We start from the raw sequence: 20,882 nt of genomic DNA on the forward strand, positions 1-20,882 counted from the left end.
TCAATGCATTTTTATAGCACTGATCACTATAAAAATGCCAATGGTCCCTAAAATGTGTCAAAAGTGTCCGAAGTGTCCGCCATAATGTCGCAGTACCGATAAAAATCACTGATCGCCGCCATTACTAGTAAAACTATCCCCTATTTTGTAAACGCTATAGCTTTTGCGAAAACAAATCAATAAACGCTTATTGCGATTTTTTGTACAAAAAATATGTAGAAGAATACGTATCGGCCTAAACTGAGGAAACAAAAAAAAATTATGTATATTTTTCGGGGATATTATAGCAAACAGTAAAAAATATATATTTTTTTTCAAAATTGTCGCTCTATTTTTGTTTATAGCGCAAAAAAATAAAAACCACAGAGGTGATCAAATACCACCAAAAGAAAGCTCTATTTGTGGGGAAAAAAAAGGACGCCAATTTTGTTTGGGAGCCACGTCGCACGACCGCGCAATTGTCAGTTAAAGCGACGCAGTGCCGAATCGCAAAAAGTGGCCCGGTCATTGACCAGCAAAATGGTCCGGGCTGAAGTGGTTAATGAAGGTACAACATTTAGCAACTTATGGCTACACTTAGGCTGCATTCACACCTGAGCGTCGGTCGTTTTTTCCGGTGTTTTGTCGCGCGTATTCATGTTTATTTGCTCATTTGCATACAGCGTCGTCTGACGTTTTTGTACTTCGACGTTTTTTATTTTAGCCAATAGGAAAAATGATCATCTTTTCATCACTTGTTGCTATGTTGGTAGATTTTTTTAATTTTCTGCCTGGGTGAAATGTTCTATTGATTAAAGCGGCAAAACGCTCGTTGTCGCGCTAGTCGATTGAATCGAGCGTTTCCATTACTTTCTATGGGAAATGGAAACGCTCAAAAACGACCAAACCTGCCCGATACGCGCGACAAAAAAGGGTCCGGAACTTGTTTGAGCTTCAGGCATTCGGCGTCAGGCGTATTGGAGTGGAGATGTGAACCATCTCCATAGGGAATAATGTCTTTTTTCCCCCCTCTAGCGTTTTTGAGCGTCGTGCTTTAGGCGACAAAACGCTCAGGTGTGAATGCAGCCTGACGCACCTCTCACACCTAGGCGTTTTTACGCCCGACGCTATTGCAGCCTGAAATACGCTGGAGGGGTGATTTAACATTGTCGGCTATGGAGATGGTTCACATCTCCACGCCGAACGCCGTACGCCTGAAGCTCAAAACAAGTCCCTGACCCTTTTTTTCCAGGCGGCTTCGGCCATAGCCGGCAATGTGTAAATCACCCCTCCAGCGAAAACCGCGGTAAAAAAACGCCACGTTTTGTCGCGGCAAATCGTGGGACAAAACGCCGCGTTCAGGTGGGAATGCAGCCTTAAGCCCCCATTCACACCTAGGCGCTTTGTCGCCTGTAGTGTGACGCCGCAGCAGCCCCGAGACGCCAGAGGGACGAAAACACATTAACCTCTATGGAGATGGTTCACATCACCACGCCGAACGCCTGCAAAAAAGTCCCGGACCTTTTTTTCAGGCGGCTTTCGGCGTTCGGCATAGGAGATGTGAACCATCTCCATAGAGGGGGTGAAGGCTGCATTCACAATCGCGGCATTTTGTCGCCTCAAATCGCGGTACAAAACGCTGATATTTGTCGCCGCAATTCGCGGGACAAATTGCCGCGATTTTGTATGCCAAGGTGTGAATGCAGAGGCGCCTCTCTTCTCTTTTATACCCTGTAAAAAAAATGCTTTGATATACAAGTGCTTTGGATTACAAGCATGGTTGTGGAACGAATTATGCTCGCAATCCAAAGTTTTACTGTACTTGTCCTGAAGTCAATTGACTGATCGATTTCAGTACAACCAGCGTACCCATAGATGAATTGAATCGATCTATTGGCCGGCTTAAAACATCCAATGAGATGCCAGCTTTTGTGGAAGACTAATTAGCTGCAGCACAGACTGTTGGAGACAATACCCCCCCGCGCCGCAGACACTTGGATAAATGGAGGCTCAGCCTAACAGGCTTTGTCTACTAAGGAATTTCCCAGTTGTTGGAGTGACATTCCAGCGTTGGACATAAGTCCTCCGGGCTCGGTTACCTGTCCGTGGGCTGTGTGCGCGGCAGATCCCTGGCAGCACGTGCTGGTGTAGGCGGTGTGTATTTCTGGCCCGCCGTCAGAACTTCACATGACCCCCAGAAGATTTCATTAAGGTTTTGCCAGCATGGCATCTGTGTCAGGATAGATTTACTTTCCAGCTGTAAACAGGTTGCAAAATTAACTCGTTTCAGACAGCTGCTGACTTCATGTCAGTGTCTGCGCCCCGCTTACTCTCAAGTACAGTAAATCCGCGGTCCGCAGGGAGCCATCACCGAGCATTAATGGGACAGTTTCCTTCACAAGAGTCAATGCTCTCCTAAGACATGGCTAAGAAGGCCATCTCACAAAGGGCTGTGCTCATCGCCTCCTAGGTCACCCTGTCCCCAACACTAGCTTTCAATAGAGTAACAATTGGGGGTCCGTTTACTTCCTGTTGCAGAGATACAATATGAAGTTAGAAACCGTCTCCAAAGTAAGGGGGAATCCTTTCCAAGAACTTGATGTTTAACCACTTGGCGCCCAGGCCCAACATGTAAAAAAAAAAACATTTTTTTTTGCTAGAAAATTACATAGAACCCCCAAACACTATATATGTTTTTTTAGCAGAGACCCTAGAGAATACAATGGCGGTCATTGCAACTTTTTATCTCGCACAGCATTTGCGCAACAATTTTTCAAACGTGCTTTAAATTTTGGTTACATGTTTTGAGTTACAGAGGAGGTCTAAGGGCTAGAATTATTGCTCTTGCGCTAACGTTCGTGGCGACACCTCACATGTGTGGTTTTAACACCATTTTCATATGTGGGCGGGACTTAAGTATGCGTTTGCTTCTGCATGCAGGCACACGGGCACTTATATATGTATTGTTTATTGTTAATTTTACTTTCAATTTTTTTTTTTTTTTTTTTTTTACACTTTAAAAAAAAAAAAAAAGATCAATTCTATTCCTATTACAGGGCATGTAAACATGCCTTGTAATATGAATATGACATGACAGGACCTCTTTACAGTGAGATTTGGGGGGTCTATAAGACCTCACATCTCACCACTAGGCTGGGAAGCCCCAAAATAACATTTCAAAAAAGCGATCACCGCTTCCCAGCCAAGGCGGCGCCGTTTTTTTGAATGCACCTGGCCTCCGACGATCATGGAGACACCAGCGACCATCAAGGTCCGCCAGAAATCTCTATGGTGGACATCCAGGGCCAGCGGATCTGTTCTCCGACTCACCAATCGCAGCTGTGAGTCGGTAGAAGCACTGAAGGTCAGCGGGGGGGGGGGGGGGGTCCTCTTTCGCCACCTGTAAGAACAAATCAAGCATCGAAACTGCCGCAATTATCATTCTTATGGTCTAGGGCAGGGGTCTCCAAACTGTGGCCCGAGGGCCAGATGTGGCCCTTTGCTAGCCTTTATCCGCCCCTTATGGCACAATTCCTCCCACTGACATGAGGCACTATTCCTCCCATTGACACCAACAATGGGGCACTATATTATCCACTGATACCAATGATGGGATAATATTCCTCCTACTAATAGGGGGAATACTCCTCTTCCTATTGACAACCAACTCTGAGGCCATATATGTTCTCACTGATGCCGGGCCCGTGACTTTTTCTTCCCTTGCTGGCCCCAATCCGGCCCTCCTAAAGTCTGAAGGGCAATAAAGTGGCCCTTTGTTTGAAAAGTTTGGAGAACCCCTGGTCTAGGGAATCGACGGCTGAAAATGCCGATATCAGAATGATGCCTGTAACTGCACCCATCATTCAGATATACCACCACAAAGCCCAGGACGTCATCTGACGGCCTCTGGGTGCCAAGTGGTTAAATCCCTATGGTAAGTGGGCACTCTTGATGTTGGGATTGATGTGGCAAAAATCTGGTGGATAGGCACATCTTTGGGAACCTTCCTTTATTGTTTTGTTGGCGAGTCCGCTACGTCTTCAGGGGGCTCAGCTGTAATACCTGGCATCCTAGGTACACTCCCCTCAATTACACCCCCCCCCGTTATCTTTCCTTTCTAATCCAAATCTATTTGCTGCTTTTTTTCTGTTGAATTTGAAAAGGACTTGGTTGCTTGATGAAGATCATTGCAACCCCTTAATTCCATCTTCTTCAGGACGTGTGATTGTAGTTGTGGCACCAAACCTCTGCATCCCACTGCTACAGGGCTCTTCAGCCATTCTGACCAGTCTTTAGTTGTCAATTTACGTGGTCTTTTTTTCCTCTCTCTTCCGCAAATTTTAAACTACTTTCCACCTGGCCATTGTACATATAGAGCCGGGTGGGTGCTTCCTCCTGAGTGGACGTTCAGGAACGTCCCTCAGAAGTAGGGGGATCGTGCCCATGCAGCGGTGCAATCACGATGCGCTCGTGTCACCCGGACACGGCGCATCTCCGATCGGCAGGAGGGCTCTGTGTTTAGCCCTCCTGATCACATAACGTCCGTGTCCAATCACATACGTCATGTGATGTAAATAGAGAGCCAATTGCTAGACAATCGGCTTTCCTCTCACAGAAGTTGTCAGCAGAGGCGTTGCTAGGGGGGTGCGGGCCACCCCGGGTGACACCCACTAGAGGGGTGACACCATCCCGATTTTAAAAAAAAAATAATAATTTTTTTTTTAGCTGACGCGACTGCAGCGATGAGCGCCGTGGAATCGGAGCGCCGAGCACCGCGGTACAAGAGGAGGGGGGGTTGCGGGGTGACACTGCAGCACCATCCATCCCCTCCTCTCACAGCCACGGGCTGTTAGCGGTGGTCGGCAGACAGGCACAGCCCCCTCCTCTCTGTTTGTGTGTACAGAGGGGGAGGGGCCGAGGGGACCTTCTGGCCATGTGCCGTGGCGCTGCCTGCGATGATCTGAGGTACTGAATGGGGAGGGGGGGTGTTTGCACCTGGGGGGATTTCACTGAAGGGGTGGGGGGGGGGGTGTACTAAGGGGGTGTTTGCACTGAGGGGGTTGCACTGAGGGGGGTTGCACTGAGGGGGGTTTGTCTGCACTGAGGGGGTGGCGCCAGTGGCGCCTTTTCCCAGGATCGAGGCGAGCAGGATGTTTTAGGCGAGGCCGCGGCTTCGGCCTAGTCCGCGGAGCGCCGGTCCTATGGAACAAAATGTTTTTTTTTGCCCACCTTCCAAGCCAAGTCGCCAGGACGCTATTTCTAGTCGCCATGGCGACCGGGATTTGTCGAGCCCTGGGCTACAGCAGAATAAGGTGAAGGTTCTGGAGTGGCCATCTCAGTCTCCTGACCTCAATAACATTGAGCCCCTCTGGGGTCATTTGGGTAGTTTCTGTTGCCATTATGATATAAAAAGAGTAAACACAGTCGATTTGATAAAAAATGGCTTCAGCCAAACACTGACCATGAGTGAAAGAAAAGTTTCTCTTTTCGCCCATGGACAGACACAGCCTCCTTAAATCTTGACTTGTGGGTTATGTTCCGTCTATTAGGTCCTCTGCTAATTGACAGAACATAACTCACAAGTCAAGATTTAAATGAGCTGTGTCCGTCCATGGAGGACAGAGAAAATGATTTTACGGTGAGTACAAACAATCCAATTTTTTTTGTGTGATCATTCATATTCTTTGAAAAATGACCAAGAAAATATAAATTCTGCCAGGGTATGTAAACGTATGAGCACAACTGTCTCAAAACGTGCCGTTCATGCGAGACAGCCCAAGAATTAATACAGGAACTGGAAGAGGAATGGGGAGCTTTATTATCTGAGAAGATAAAGAGCCTCATCCACGAATACCGCAAAATACTTTAAGCTGTCATTGATGGTAAAAGGGGTCAGTACACAGTATTAAGAACTGGGGTATGTAAACTTTTGATCAGGGTCATTTGGGTAGTTTCTGTTGTCATTATGTTTTAAAAAGAGTAAACACAGGTGATCGATAATAAATGGCTTCAGCCAAACACTAACCATGAGTGAAAAAAAACTTTGTGTTATCATTCATATTCTCTAAAAAATGGCCAACAAATCATAAATTCTGCCAAATTCTGTATGTAAACTTATGAGCACAACTGTATATCTGCCCTGAGTTGGGCTTTAAGTATAAAACAAACAATCGGCATCATCCGTTATCATAACAGCTGCTCTTATCTGCCAGCGCTAAGCAGCGCGGTTATCATTACTCGGGACAGAAGGGTTTAGCCCGTCCAAAAAAAATGATGCTCAATAGGAAATTAGGCAGCCTTATTAAAAAAGGAAAAGTACAGCGGCTCGCTTCCGTCTGGGGGAACCCGATACCTCTGAGCCCACTGCGATTTATTTTCAGAAAGGGGAGCGAGCAGACATCAACATTTGATACCCAGTGGAGGAGGCATCAGCCCACGCTTACATGAAACTCTGTTGTGTTGAGAATGTGACGGCCATCTGGGCTCCAGCAGGAGGACACCAGCCCTGCCGAGCCCTCGTCGATCTTGCAGTGCCAGTCCGGCTGTTCCAGAGACCAGACCTGAGGAGAGAGAGAGAGACACAGAGATCAATGAGAGTCCGGAATACGGAGAGAAACTTTCCGACCCGCAACTATGAAGGACTGGCGCTGGATCCCGCTACAGAAGTAAGTGCAAATTATACAGCAGACTTCCTTTTAACCTCTTCATACGGCTTTACCAAAACTGAACCACTTGGGGATTTGTATGAAGGACTAAGCGATTCTATCACCAAAGAAACAAAAATATATGAAAGTAACCTGCAAACAAAGAAAATGAATACTTACCTATCCCACCGAGCATGCCTCTGATCTTCCATCTCGGGGAGCTACACCCACCGCCAGAATCTTCAACATCTGACACTTCCAGGTGTGTCGGATTCCTGCATCCCTCGCTGTGCACTGCGGCGACACTAGCTGGTGACACCGGGGGACGTAGTGGCGAAACCATAGAGCGTAGTGGAGTACACAAGCATCAAACGCTTCCAAAACCATCAGATTCTGAAGATCCTGGTGATGGGTGCAGCTCTACAGGAGATCGAATATCAGAGGCACGGGCGGAAGGACAGGTGAGTGAGTATTAATACCTTTTTTTATATATGTTTTTTCATTTAGATTTGATTTTTCAGTTATTTATGTTTATTTATTTGAACACTGGTCATCAACCCAGTGTTAATTTTGGCAGCAAATTTCGATTTAGTATTATGCCGTGTACACACGATCGTTTTTCAGGTTGTAAAAAATCTAGTCAATCTCCTAAAAGGAAGGATAATACCCTAAGGTCAATTGCTGCTGTGTCCGTCCATGAACGCAAGAGAAATACAATTTTGTTTTTAATGTCATTAAAAATGATCGTGTGTGGGCCCCAGAGCATTTTTCACGGCGTAAAAAATGGGCATTAAAAATTTAGAACATGCTCTAATTTTTCACGTTGTTTTGAACGTCGTAAAAAAATGGTCGTGTGTGGGCTTTAACGACGTGAAAAAAACACGCAAGCTCAGAAGCAAGTTATGAGAGGGGAGCGCTCGTTCTGGTAAAACTAGCGTTCATAATGGAGATAGCACATTCATCACGCTGTAACAGACTGAAAAGCGTGAATCGTCTCTCACCAAACTTTTACTAACGCAAAATCAGCCCCAAGGGTGGCGCTATCCGAACGGAACTTCCCCTTTATAGTGCCGTCGTACGTGTTGTACGTCACCGCGCTTTGCGAGAACATTTTTTTTTTTTTTTTCACGATCGTGTGTAGGCAAGGCCGGTTTAACAATAATCGGGTTGAAAAAAAACTGTTTTTTCTAGACCATTAAAAATGACATTTTTTACATCCAGTAAAACGGTCGTGTGTACGCGGCATTAGTCTTAGGACTAAAATGGCATTTTAGTTTTAGTCCCATTTTAGCCTTCTGCAATTGTTTTAGTCGTATTTAGTTGACTAAATCACCAGTACATTTTAGCCCTGATGCTACTTTGAAATCATGCTACTTTACTTGAAGTAGCGCGATTTCAAAGTAGCAAGGTCAGCGCGATTTCAGGTGCTACTTGATAGACATTTGTGTGGCTTCAGAAATCGCACCTGAAATTGGCAAAAGTAGTGCAAAAACTACTTTTGAAAATCGGTGCGGCGAGTGCCATTGCCGCCAATAGGCTGCGACTTGTCAGGCGATTTAATCTCGCATGACAAATCGCTCCAATGTGAACCAAGTCTTAGGCGACTAAAACAAATTTTAGTCATCTAAAAATCTAAGGAGTGTAATTAAATTGTAATGCATTAGTGAACATTTCTCTACAATTTCCAAACTCATTATATAGTGTTGGAGTGAAAAATCTCATATGTTGTTATTTATGGTATTGAGGTATGAGCATGCACTACGGACCAGTGTTCATTTTTACGTCAAATTCTGATTTAGTTTTAGTCTTCGTCTTTTGACTAAAATGGTATTTTATTTTCAGTCGTATTTTAGTCATCTCAATTGTTTTAGTTTTGGTCATAATTTAGTAGACTAAAATGGTATTCATTTAGTTGACTCAAATGTTTTAGTCGACCAAATTAACACTGCATCAACTCCTATGCTCAGGGCCCACTAACAGGCCAGGTTTTAAGTATTACCTTGGGGGAGATGCAGACTAGAATACTGCAATCAGAGAGCAGCAAATGATATCACCTGTGATGCATTTCAGTAATCTTGCAGCCCAGGTTCACACTGGGTACGATTTGGTACAATTTGAGATGCGATTTCACATGTCAAATCGCATTTGCCGGCAATTGTCAGCAATGGCACCGTCCTAATCAGTGCGACGCCGCATCTGCATTATTTAATCTTACATGCCTATAATGATGGCTTTCTGGTAAGCAGTTTGACTGCACAAGGTGTGGTGTGTTTCCATGTCTGCACACTGAAATCTTGGTGGAGGTCCTTTGTTTCAATACTTTGAAGACCATACTTATTTGGACACTATTTTATTACTTCACTGTAGCGCTGCACTATTGAATTTTTATTTTTGTTTGTTTTGTTTGATCCACATATTGTGCTGGCGGCTTTTTTTTCGTATTTCTTTTAACCACTTCAGATCCGTAGGACGTCCTGGGACGTCCTCCACTTTGAGCGGTGATATCTGAATGATGGGTGCAGCTGCAGGCATCATTCTGATATCACCGTCTTCAGCTGGCGATTCTGTGCACCAGAAGAACGATCAAAGCGGCGGTTCCGCCGCTCGATCGTTCTTCTAGGCAGCGGGAGGGGACGTCCCCCCCCTCCCGCCGCCATCCGGTGCTTCTCCGGGCTCTCCCGTGCCATCGGGGGCCCGGAGAGCGAATCGGCCGGCGCTCGTTGGTGAACCATAGAGATGACTGGTGACCAGATGGTCACCAGTCATCTCTATGACCGTCGGAGGGCCGGACGCGACGTTATGACGTCACGCCCGGTACCCGGAAGTAAACAAAGCCGCTATCGCGGCTGTCGGCATGTAATCTGTGAATTTTTTTTCACCGATTTCATGCTTGTAAGCCTGGAGGAGAGATGTGTAGAGTCTTATTGACCCCACATCTCTCCATAAAGAGGACCTGTCACACTGATTCCTATTACAAGGGATGTTTACATTACTTGTAATAGGAATAAAAGTGATCAAAAAAAAAAAAAAAGTCAAAAAAAGTGTAAAAATAAAAAAATGAAGAAAAAAAAAAAAAAAAAAAAATAATAAAAAAAAAAAAAAAAAAAATTTAAAAACGCCCCTGTCCCGGTCGCTCGCGTGCAGAAGCGAACGCGCATGCAAGTCCCGCCCACATATGTAAACACAGTTCAAAACCCACATGTGAGGTATCATCGCGTGTGTTAGAGCGTGAGCAACAATTCTAGCACTAGACCTACTCTGTAACTCAAAAATAGTAACCTGTAAAAAAAAATTAAGCATTGCCTATGGAGAATTTTAAGTACCGAAGTTTGGCGCCATTCCATTAGTGTGCGCAATTTTAAAGCGTGACATGTTAGGTATCTATTTACTCGGCGTAACATCGTTTTTCACATTATACAAAAAAATTGGGCTAACTTTACTGTTTTGTTATTTTTTAATTCATGAAACAGTTTTTTTCCCTAAAAAAAGGCGTTTGAAAAATTATTGCGCAAATACCATGCAAGAAAAAAAAGTTGCAATGACCGCCATTTTATTCCCTAGGGTGTCTGCTAAAAAATAAATATATATATATATATATATATATATATATATATATATATATATATATATATATATATATATATATATATATATATATATATATATATATATATATAATGTTTGGGGGTTCTGATTAATTTTCTAGCAAAAAAATTTAGATTTTTACATAAAGGAGAAAAGTGCCAAAATAGGACCGGTAACGAAGTGGTTAAGTTAGCGCAGATATTTTCCAATATTTTTCACCAGTGGATGATGGCTGCGGCTGCCCCCTCCCCCCCCTGCCAGCTTACCTGCTAGCTCGCTCTGCCCGCAGATTTGGCCGGTGGACTCCGCCCACAGACTTCCTGCTGCTCGCCGCCTCTCTTTACCCCCCCCTTACAGGTATCGGATTAGGCATCGGCAGCATTTGCGCGAGTACAAGTACTCGCGCAAATGCTCTGTATCGGTACAACCCTACTTTGCACTGAAATTGCACTTGGAAGTGCCGTCGCTGTAAATCTGAGGGGAAGATTTAAAATGAGGGGAAGCTCTGCTGATTTTATGATCCAATCATGTGCGAGCTAAAATGCTGTTTTTATTTTCCTTGCATGATCTACAGCGACTGCACTTCCAAGTGCAATTTCAAGAGCACTTTGCACCTGTAGTTTGCACTTGTAGTGCAAAGTGGATGTGCCTTTTCGCAAATAACCCCTTTTAATTATCTATAACCAAACACCCCCAGACCCGGCTTCTTAGGATAGCGCTGGAAAGGATTACATTTCCTTTCAGGGCGTTACCTCGCTTTAGTATCACTTTGGGTGCTTAATCTGTGGCTCGCCAGCTGTTGCAGAACTACAAGTCCCACGAGGCATTGCAAGGCTGACAGTTACAAGCCTGACTCCCACAGGCAGAGGACTTGCAATCCTGCCACAGCTGGAGGGGGGGGGGGGGCACAGGTTTGAGCACCCCGTGAAGGTAAGAATCTCCCTCTGCTTTTCGTGGTTGTCCACTTTCCTGCGGCAGATTTTCCTTCCGAGCGTTCTTCTTGGACTGGTTCACATTCTGCTGCGACAGCACTGCGGTGCAACACGCCCTGCCAGCCCGCGTGAAGAGATAACACCTCCTCCCTCCATTATAGAAACTTATCTTGAAGGCCTCTGACTTTTGCATGCATAAATCTGCCTTCTTCCCGGTACATCCCCAGGCAGTATTTGTAGTCCTACAACAGTTGGAGAGACACCCCCAGACACCTACCTGTACCATCCCCCTCTTGTACATGGCGCACAGGATGAACATGGAGTCCGATGACCACTCCACATGCTGGATCTGGTCCAGACAGGTGTAGAGCTGTAGAATCTGCAAGGTGCCGACATCACGGATGACCAGTCTGTACTGCACACAGGAGGCCTGCGAAGGAGAAGAAGAACGATGAGCGAATTACTTCATTACACCGGGACACATCAATACCTGAATAGGGGGGTCAGGACTTTCCCCTCTACTCCAGGAGTAATCTACTTATAAAATGTACACTGGGCCAGCCTATGGTTATTCATAGGACACGTCTGGAGGGCTGTGGGGGGGGGGGGGGGGGGGGGCGGGTGGATCAAAAATCGCTGTAACAGTATTATCTGCATATAGGAAGGGCTTTCCTATGCGGGTGTTCCGTCAGAATTGGCGAACCGTCAGATTAAGTAACGTTAGTGACGTTCCGTCAGCTGCACACGGGTTCCACCGCTACCAGGATTGCTTATCTGACAGAACACCTGCAGTCATAATGGCGGCGGACATCTTACTACACCCAGCTACGTCCTGAATTTTAGAGTCATTTCAGCAGTAAAGTGAGAGTATATAAATAAATATTGTATATTGACATCTGTGATGCCGTTTGGATGTTTCATTTTGAAAAGCTATAGGTTTAGTGCTGAGCAGTGCAGGGTGCGCCAGCATGGCCTCCGCCGCCCTCCTACTGCTGGGTGCGCCAGCATGGCCTCCGCCGCCGCCCTCCTACTGCTGGGTGCACCAGCATGGCCTCCGCCGCCGCCCTCCTACTGCTGGGTGCACCAGCATGGCCTCCGCCGCCCTCCTACTGCTGGGTGCACCAGCATGGCCTCTGCCGCCGCCCTCCTACTGCTGGGTGCGCCAGCATGGCCTCCGCCGCCGCCCTCCTACTGCTGGGTGCGCCAGCATGGCCTCCGCCGCCGCCCTCCTACTGCTGGGTGCGCCAGCATGGCCTCCGCCGCCGCCCTCCTACTGCTGGGTGCACCAGCATGGCCTCCGCCGCCGCCCTCCTACTGCTGGGTGCGCCAGCATGGCCTCCGCCGCCCTCCTACTGCTGGGTGCGCCAGCATGGCCTCCGCCGCCTTCCTACTGCTGGGTGCACCAGCATGGAGTCCGGCGCTGAAGGTGATTCAATAATGCGTTTGTGGCACCCAATTCACTGAAACCCTTGTGTCATTGATTAGGGGAGGTTTTATCTACAGCACTTTGCCGATAATGGCTGCAAAAAAAAATAAAAAAAACACTGGCTTCCTCCCAGCATCACTGGTTGCTAGGACACCACTGGCCTCCCAGCATCACTGGTTGCTAGGACACCACTGGCCTCCCAGCATCACTGGTTGCTAGGACACCACTGGCCTCCCAGCATCACTGGTTGCTAGGACACCACTGGCCTCCCAGCATCACTGGTTGCTAGGACACCACTGGCCTCCCAGCATCACTGGTTGCTAGGACACCACTGGCCTCCCAGCATCACTGGTTGCTAGGACACCACTGGCCTCCCAGCATCACTGGTTGCTAGGACACCACTGGCCTCCCAGCATCACTGGTTGCTAGGACACCACTGGCCTCCCAGCATCACTGGTTGCTAGGACACCACTGGCCTCCCAGCATCACTGGTTGCTAGGACACCACTGGCCTCCCAGCATCACTGGTTGCTAGGACACCACTGGCCTCCCAGTATCACTGGTTGCTAGACTGCTGTCAGCCTCCCGGCATCACTGGTTGCTAGGACACCACTGGCCTCCCAGCATCACTGGTTGCTAGGACACCACTGGCCTCCCAGCATCACTGGTTGCTAGGACACCACTGGCCTCCCAGCATCACTGGTTGCTAGGACACCACTGGCCTCCCAGCATCACTGGTTGCTAGGACACCACTGGCCTCCCAGCATCACTGGTTGCTAGGACACCACTGGCCTCCCAGCATCACTGGTTGCTAGGACACCACTGGCCTCCCAGCATCACTGGTTGCTAGGACACCACTGGCCTCCCAGCATCACTGGTTGCTAGGACACCACTGGCCTCCCAGTATCACTGGTTGCTAGAATGCTGTCAGCCTCCCGGCATCACTGGTTGCTAGGACACCACTGGTCTCCCAGTATCACTGGTTGCTAGACTGCTGTCAGCCTCCCGGCATCACTGGTTGCTAGGACACCACTGGTCTCCCAGTATCACTGGTTGCTAGGACACCACTGGCCTCCCAGTATCACTGGTTGCTAGAACGCCATCGGCCTCACTTGTTGCTAGGACACCTTCAGCCTCACTGGTTGCCAGGACACCACTGGCCTCTCAGCAATACCGGTTGCTAGGAAGCTGTAGGCCTCCATAGCATCACTGGTTGCTAGGACACCACTGGTCTCCCAGTATCACTGGTTGCTAGGTTGCTGTCAGCCTCCCAGCATCACCGGTTGCTGTCAGCCTCCCAGCATCACCAGTTGCTGTGAGCCTCCCAGCATCACCAGTTGCTAGGTTGCTGTGAGCCTCCCAGCATCACCAGTTGCTAGGTTGCTGTGAGCCTCCCAGCATCACCAGTTGCTAGGTTGCTGTGAGCCTCCCAGCATCACCAGTTGCTAGGTTGCTGTGAGCCTCCCAGCATCACCAGTTGCTAGGTTGCTGTGAGCCTCCCAGCATCACCAGTTGCTAGGTTGCTGTCAGCCTCCCAGCATCACCAGTTGCTAGGTTGCTGTCAGCCTCCCAGCATCACCAGTTGCTAGGTTGCTGTCAGCCCCCCCAGTTGCTAGGACACCGTCAGACTCACAGCATCACCGGTTGCTAGGTTGCTGTCAGCCTCACAGCATCACCAGTTGCTAGGTTGCTGTCAGCCTCACTAGTTGCTAGGACACCGTCAGACTCACAGCATCACCGGTTGCTAGGTTGCTGTCAGCCTCACCAGTTGCTAGGACACCGTCAGACTCACAGCATCACCAGTTGCTAGGTCCATTCGAAGCGCACAAGAAGAGAGCATCGCACCCATTATTACAATGCAGAGCATCGCACCGTGGGGCGCCTATCACAATGAATATCGCACATCACCACATCCCAGACGTGTGAATGTGGGCAAAGCGCCCCCCGGAGGTGACACCCTCCCCCGCACTCGCATACATTCCCCCATCTACAGGTGACTGTGCTGTGTACACTCCGGGGCCGGGGGACAGCACAGGAGGTCACCCCCCCCCCCCACTCTGGAGGGTGACAGTCATGTCCAATAGGGCTCCTGTCCCCCCTCACAACACCTGAACCTCACCCCCAAACCCAACCAATCCCCTCCCCGCACACTCACCAGATACTTCCCGTTGGGGGAGAACCGGCACAGCTGATTGGACAGTTTGAACACCTCAGAGAAGTTCATGTCTCTCCTCTCCACCTCATCCAGCTGAATCCATTACCGACCTGAGCGGAGGGGGGGGGGCGGGGCACGTACACGTCAAGGGAATTACGGAAGGACGCTGGCGACGTGGGCGGGTCGTATGCTAATCAGCTCTAGCGCAGAGAAGCGAGAGGGGCGTGACCTATGGAATGACGGACGGGCAAAGAAGGCGGCCGCAGAGGAGAGGGCGTGGTTACGGCGTGTGGCGAGCAGGTGGTGGGGGCGGAGCAGAGGCGGGATTGGCGGCCTGAGGCGGCGGGAGAGGAGAGAGGCGGTAAGGGAGGCGGGAGACGGAGGACTGTATCCCGGGCTGGTTCCCGGGTGGACTGTGTCTCCTCCCCCCAGACATGGAGCCCCCGAGACCTCACCGTGTATGTGAGAGAACGTGATTTCTGTCACCATGGAAACCGCTTCAGGGGGGCGGGGTCCAATACTGACCGGGAGAGTCCAATACTGACAGGCGGGGGAGTCCAATACTGACAGAGGGAAGAGTCCAATACTGACAGAAGGGGGGGGTCTAATACTTCCACATTCTGCCCAAGACATAAAAAATAATAATAATAATACAATTTCTATGAAATTTATAAAAAAAAAATACATTTTCTGAATAGAGTTTAAAACAGTAATAAAAAAATAATAATAAACATACATTGTATTTTATAATTCCATTTCTATAAAATGTAATTTATACTAAAAAGTGTGACAAAATTATTTCAAATTTTAAAAACTAAACTTTGGTTGCATTTATTTGTGCAATTTTTTTTTAATGCAACACAAAAAATAAATAAATAAATAAATAGATAAATAATAAAATAAATAATAAAAATAATAATAATGATTGCTGATAGGAGGAAGAAAATAATAAAAGATAACTAAAAGGTTAAATAGGAGCACATTTTATCTATTTGTAATTTTTTTGCGCATTTAAAAAAAAAAATTAAAAAGAGAGAAAGAAACATAATAGCTAAAGGAGAACTAACTAAAGGATTAATTGGAACTTTTTTTATGTATTTTTTTTAATTTGGTGAATTATTTCATAAAAACAAAAACATTATTTATTTTTTAAATGAAGTCTGACTAAAGGATTAATTGGAACATTTTTTTTAATTTTGTGAATTATTTCATAAAAACAAAAACATTAATTACTGGTAAAATAATAGAGATTAAAAAAAATAATAATAATAAAGGAGATAATTAGGATTGATTCGGGTTAACTGAGGGCTAAAAAAGGAACATAGGGCCAGATTCACAGTTGAAATACGCCGGCGTATCTACAGATACGCCGGCGTATTTTCAAATTTGCCGCGTCGTAGCGTTGTTTTGAATCCTCAAACCAAGTTACGACGGCTTTAGGCTTCGATCCGACAGGCGTACGGCTTTGTACGCCTTCGGATCGTAGGTGTAATTCTCCGGCGCCCGCTGGGTGGAGTTCGCGTCGTTTTCCTGCGTCGGGTATGCAAATTAGATGTTTACGGCGATCCACGAAGGTACGCGCGTTCGTCGCATTCGCTTACGTCGTCGCTATTCGGCTTTTCCCGTCGCAAAGTTACGAGTCCTCTTTAGGTGGTGTAAAATTACCGTCGTATGGCCGTCGTTCCCGCGTCGAATTTTAAATGTACTTATTTTTTGCGTAAGACGTCCGGGAATACGAAACGACGTAACGCACGTCGCCGTTCAAAAAACACGTCGTAATTTTGCGCAAAGCACGGCGGGAAATTTCCTAACGGAGCATGCGCTGAACGTTCGGCGCGGGAAAGCGCCTAATTTATATGGTACACGCCCCATTTGAATTAGGCGGGCTTGCACCGGACGGCTTTACGTTACAACGCCGTAAGTTTACATGCAAGTGCTTGGTGAATCAGGCACTTGCGCTGAAAACTTGCGGCGGTGCAACGTAAAGACGATACGTTACGCCGCCGCAGAACTCTGTGAATCTGGCCCATAGTTTATTTATGTTTTGATTTTGCAAATTTGTATTGAAAAAAAAAAAAAACATTAAATAATGGTCAAACACAGAAATAAAATTACATTTCTAAAAAATGTATGACCCAAAAAATGTAAAATAAATATTTTTCTTCTATTCTATCAGACACAGATCGGTCTGATCGGCTGCTTTTCTGGCCGATAACGGCCGGGTGATCAAAGAGGCAGAACCCGGAAGTGACAATCTACTTGCCGCTTCCTGTTTCTAGGGTCACAGAGAGGGAGGAACAAGGTCAGTCCACAAATACCTGTTGATCCTGCCAGTGAAGTCCATCCAAATGACAGCGGGGCAGTGCGGCTCTCGTCATATGACGGCGTCCCAGAACGGCCACTCTCGCACACCCGCGGGGGGGGGCATGCAGCGCGATGATCGCGGCCGTGCCGCGTTGCTAGGACATGGCGCGACCCTGATCTCTGTGATCGGCTGTGTCCAATCACAGCCGGCGGTCACATGTAAACACGGAGATGCCGGTAATCAGCTCTCCGATCCTCACACTGACAGAGTTTGTGGCGAGGAGAGCCGATCAGTGGCATCTCCTCACAGGGGGACATCGTTTGGCCGAAGGGCGTTGGCGGTGAACTTGTATTGCATACAAGTCGCAAAGAATTGTCGCTCAACAAACACGACATTATGTGTTTTTTTCAGCTTTTTAGCGCCACCCTTTGGGCAACTTCTGCAAATGTCGTGTTTGGTGAGCATTGCTTTTCTGCGGAAAATCTGACAACAATTGCCCGAGGGAGCAAACCAACAGTCGGATTGCCTCAGACACACGATCGGATTTTCCGGCAGGAATTGTGTGATTAAAGGGCTGTTGGTGGAAAATCCGACCGTTTGTACGGACAATTGTTGTCGGATTTTCCGCGGACAAATGTTGGATAGCATGCTTTAAAAATTGTCCGCCAACAATTGTGTGTTGTCGGATTATCCGTCGGACAAAACCCCAAAGTACAAACACGCATCTTTGGAAGCAATGCTCACCATAACACAGCATTAGCAGAAGGTGCCACAGGGTGGCGCTAAAGAGCTGAAAAAGTTCTACGCTTTGTCTGCGGAAAATTCGATCGTGTGTACCAGGCTCAAAGTATGCTGGGCACAGGGCCGCCATCAGGAATTATGGGGCCCCTTACACAGCTTCAGGCATGGGCCCCATGAGGCCCCGAGAAGCGGGGGGGGGGCCTTTACGAAAAAAAAGAAATAAAGAAATACATATATATTAAAAAAAAGGGGGGGATTGCCCTGGGGACCCCTGGGCCCTTTAATAAAAAAAAATATATATACAGGGCTTTTTTTCTGGGGGAACTCAGTTCCACCACCTCTGGCTCAAACCCTTTGGTGCCTGCTCACCACAATAACTTGTAAACACAGAAGTCTGGTTTCTGTGTTTACAAGTGACAGCTCTGCACTCTGTGTGTTACCCCCCCTGAACTCTGCATTCTGTATGTAATGCAGTCCTGGTATTTAATGCCCCTTTAAGACCCTTCTACTGTTTGTGAAATCTGAACGGGGTCATGGTTGAGTTCCTGCACCTATTTTCTAAGAAAAAAAGCTCTGTATATATATATATTTAAATAAAAAATATTTTTTAAAAAAAGGGGGGTTGTCATCCGGGGACCTCTGGGCCCTTTAATAAAAATAAATAAAAAATATATATAAAAAAATATTTACCTCTGGGCTTTTTAATTATATATTAAAACATTTATTTTTTAAATAAAATATTTTTTTTATAAATAAAATATTTTTTTTATTAAGAAAAAGGGGGGTTGTCATCTGGGGCCTTGGGGACCTCCGGGCCCTTTAATAAAAAAAAAATATATATATACAGTATATATATATATATATATATATATATATATATATATATATATATATATATATATATAAATATATATATTTTTTTATAAAAAAGAAATAAAAAAAGGGGGACTGCCATCCGGGGGGCCTGGGGACCTCCGGGCCCCTTACAAAAAAAAAGGGTGTTGCCATCCGGGCCCCTTACAGGTGTACTGCCTGTACCCCCCTGATGGCGGCCCTGCCTGGGGAAACGCTGCTATGAATCTGGCCAATAGCATGCATGGCCAATTCTCCTGAAAACCTATCCAATGTTGTGCCGGAGTTAGGTCAGGTTGCTGGAACTTGGTATGCAAGACTAGCATAGGAGCTTCTCAATTATCGCAAGCAGAACGCAGTGCCTGCATTTTCAAAAAGTCCATCCAAATGAATGGGCTGTGACTCACACTGTGGAATGTGATGCGCCTTTTTGCACCTGCTTTCCGGATGTGTGATATTAAAAGCACTAAAATGCTTTTAAGGTTCTATTCACACCACGGAGGTGCAACTGAGACATGCACTTTTTTTCCCCCCCATCAGAGCCCCCCCCCAGCAGGTGTCCCCCATCAGAGCCCCCCCCAGCAGGTGTCCCCCATCAGAGCCCCCCCAGCAGGTGTCCACCATCAGAGCCCCCCACAGCAGGTGTCCCCCATCAGAGCCCCCCCCAGCAGGTGTCCCCCATCACAGCCCCCCACAGCAGGTGTCCCCCATCAGAGCCCCCCCAGCAGATGTCCCCCATCAGAGCCCCCCCCCAGCAGGTGTCCACCATCAGAGCCCCCCACAGCAGGTGTCCCCCATTAGAGCTCCCCAGCAGGTGTCCCCCATCAGAGCCCCCCCCAGCAGGTGTCCCCCATCAGAGCCCCCCACATCAGGTGTCCCCATAGATCAGTACTTGTTCAATAGATCCCTGTAGCTCGGGCGCACTGGGAGCAGAAGCACATTACAGGGGGCGGGGCATACGTGGCATCTTTGGTTACAAGGAGGGTGGCACTCGGAGAGCATTTCTGGGAGTGCACGTGATGATTGGCAGCAGCTCCGGCCAACCCAGAAGCCTCTGATCACACCGCCTATGAGAGAAGAGACGACACAGGCAGAGGGAGCGGGGCAGACAGGAGCCTGCTCCACACACACCGGACAAAATTAATAAGTGGAGCCTAGAACCGGAACGTGTTCCGATACTAGGCTCCGCTGTGGTACCCAGCCCGGATCCTGGGGACAGCGGGAGGTATGCGCTTTTTTCAGTTGTCAGCCGAGAGAGCAAGCGGGATGGGGAACCGCAGCACCCGCTACATGCGCTCCACCTCTGGACACAGACAATGAGGAGGGAGGGGAGCACTTTGGAGCTTTGACGCCCCCACCTCTGCGGCGCATGGGTGCGGAGCACCCCGTGCACCCTGCCTAGGATCGGCCCTGGCCGTGCGAGTTGAGCTGAACTTGCACAATTTCACTCCGTCATATCAGTCCCGATTTCGGCGGCGATTTCAGGGACTTCTGTGCGGGTTTCTGCACAGATGTCAATGGAAATCGCACCCCAAAATCGCAAAAAGTAGTACAGAAACTACTTTTCAGAATCGGTGCAGCGCCGCAAATGCAGCATCACACCGATTAGGACGATGCCATTGCCGGTGTTCTGTCGAGAAGTGCCCCTCATTGTATAGTGCCTGCGCATGCGCAGGACGGAGCCGCACTCCAGCTGAGTTGCCGATTAGCTGCAGTGACGTGAAAAGGGCGCAAGCGCACATCGTAGGAGGTATCTCTTGATGGGAGATACTATTTCACGGCCACAATTGAAACCTATACAAACAGCGGGGGGAGACCGTAGTTTTCACATTGTGCTTCGCTGTTGCGGGGCAGCATAGATGTGCGCAGCCTATTGCATTAGGGTGTACACTCCAAAGCTCAAACACACACTACCAGTCACTTACTGTGCTCATTCACAAAGGTAAGGGGCTGGTAAATTATATATTTACCAGCCCCTTCCCCCACTCCTTTTAAAACTTCCCATGTGTGCCAGCAGCTGCAGCAGCCTTTGGGAGAGAAGAGGAATGAGCCAGGGCAGTAGGGGAAATCTGCACTGCACAAGGTGATTAGGGTGTGCCCAGGCACACCTGGCACACCCTGTGCGCACGCCTATGCGGGGCAGCTTTACAGTGTGCCGATGGTCTGGTTTCCCAGGTGTTTGTATAGGTTTAAATTGTGGCTGTGAAATGGTATCTCCCATCGAGAGATACCTCCTACGATGTGCGCATGCGCCATGGTTACGT

At 47.8% G+C, this 20,882-nt stretch overlaps 2 protein-coding genes across 2 annotated transcripts in view; one reads left to right on the forward strand and one right to left on the reverse strand.

The window, feature by feature from the left end:
- The window catches only part of WRAP73 (WD repeat containing, antisense to TP73), a 60,005-nt gene extending 45,141 nt beyond the window's left edge, over nt 1–14,864 (reverse strand). Inside the window, exons 1-3 of the mRNA XM_040326468.1 lie at nt 14,721–14,864; nt 11,418–11,570; nt 6,423–6,539 (exon numbers count right to left, since the gene is read on the reverse strand). Of these exons, the coding sequence (XP_040182402.1) occupies nt 6,423–6,539; nt 11,418–11,570; nt 14,721–14,789 (339 nt within the window). The 5' untranslated portion in view covers nt 14,790–14,864. The remainder of the gene's footprint in view (nt 1–6,422; nt 6,540–11,417; nt 11,571–14,720) is intronic.
- TP73 (tumor protein p73) overlaps nt 6,406–20,882 on the forward strand; it is a 201,279-nt gene continuing 186,802 nt past the window's right edge. The window contains exon 1 of the mRNA XM_040326467.1: nt 6,406–6,644. Within this exon, the coding sequence (XP_040182401.1) occupies nt 6,613–6,644 (32 nt within the window). The 5' untranslated portion in view covers nt 6,406–6,612. The remainder of the gene's footprint in view (nt 6,645–20,882) is intronic.

The sequence above is a fragment of the Rana temporaria genome, chromosome 10 (genome assembly GCF_905171775.1).
Source record: "Rana temporaria chromosome 10, aRanTem1.1, whole genome shotgun sequence".
Lineage (NCBI taxonomy): Eukaryota > Metazoa > Chordata > Amphibia > Anura > Ranidae > Rana > Rana temporaria.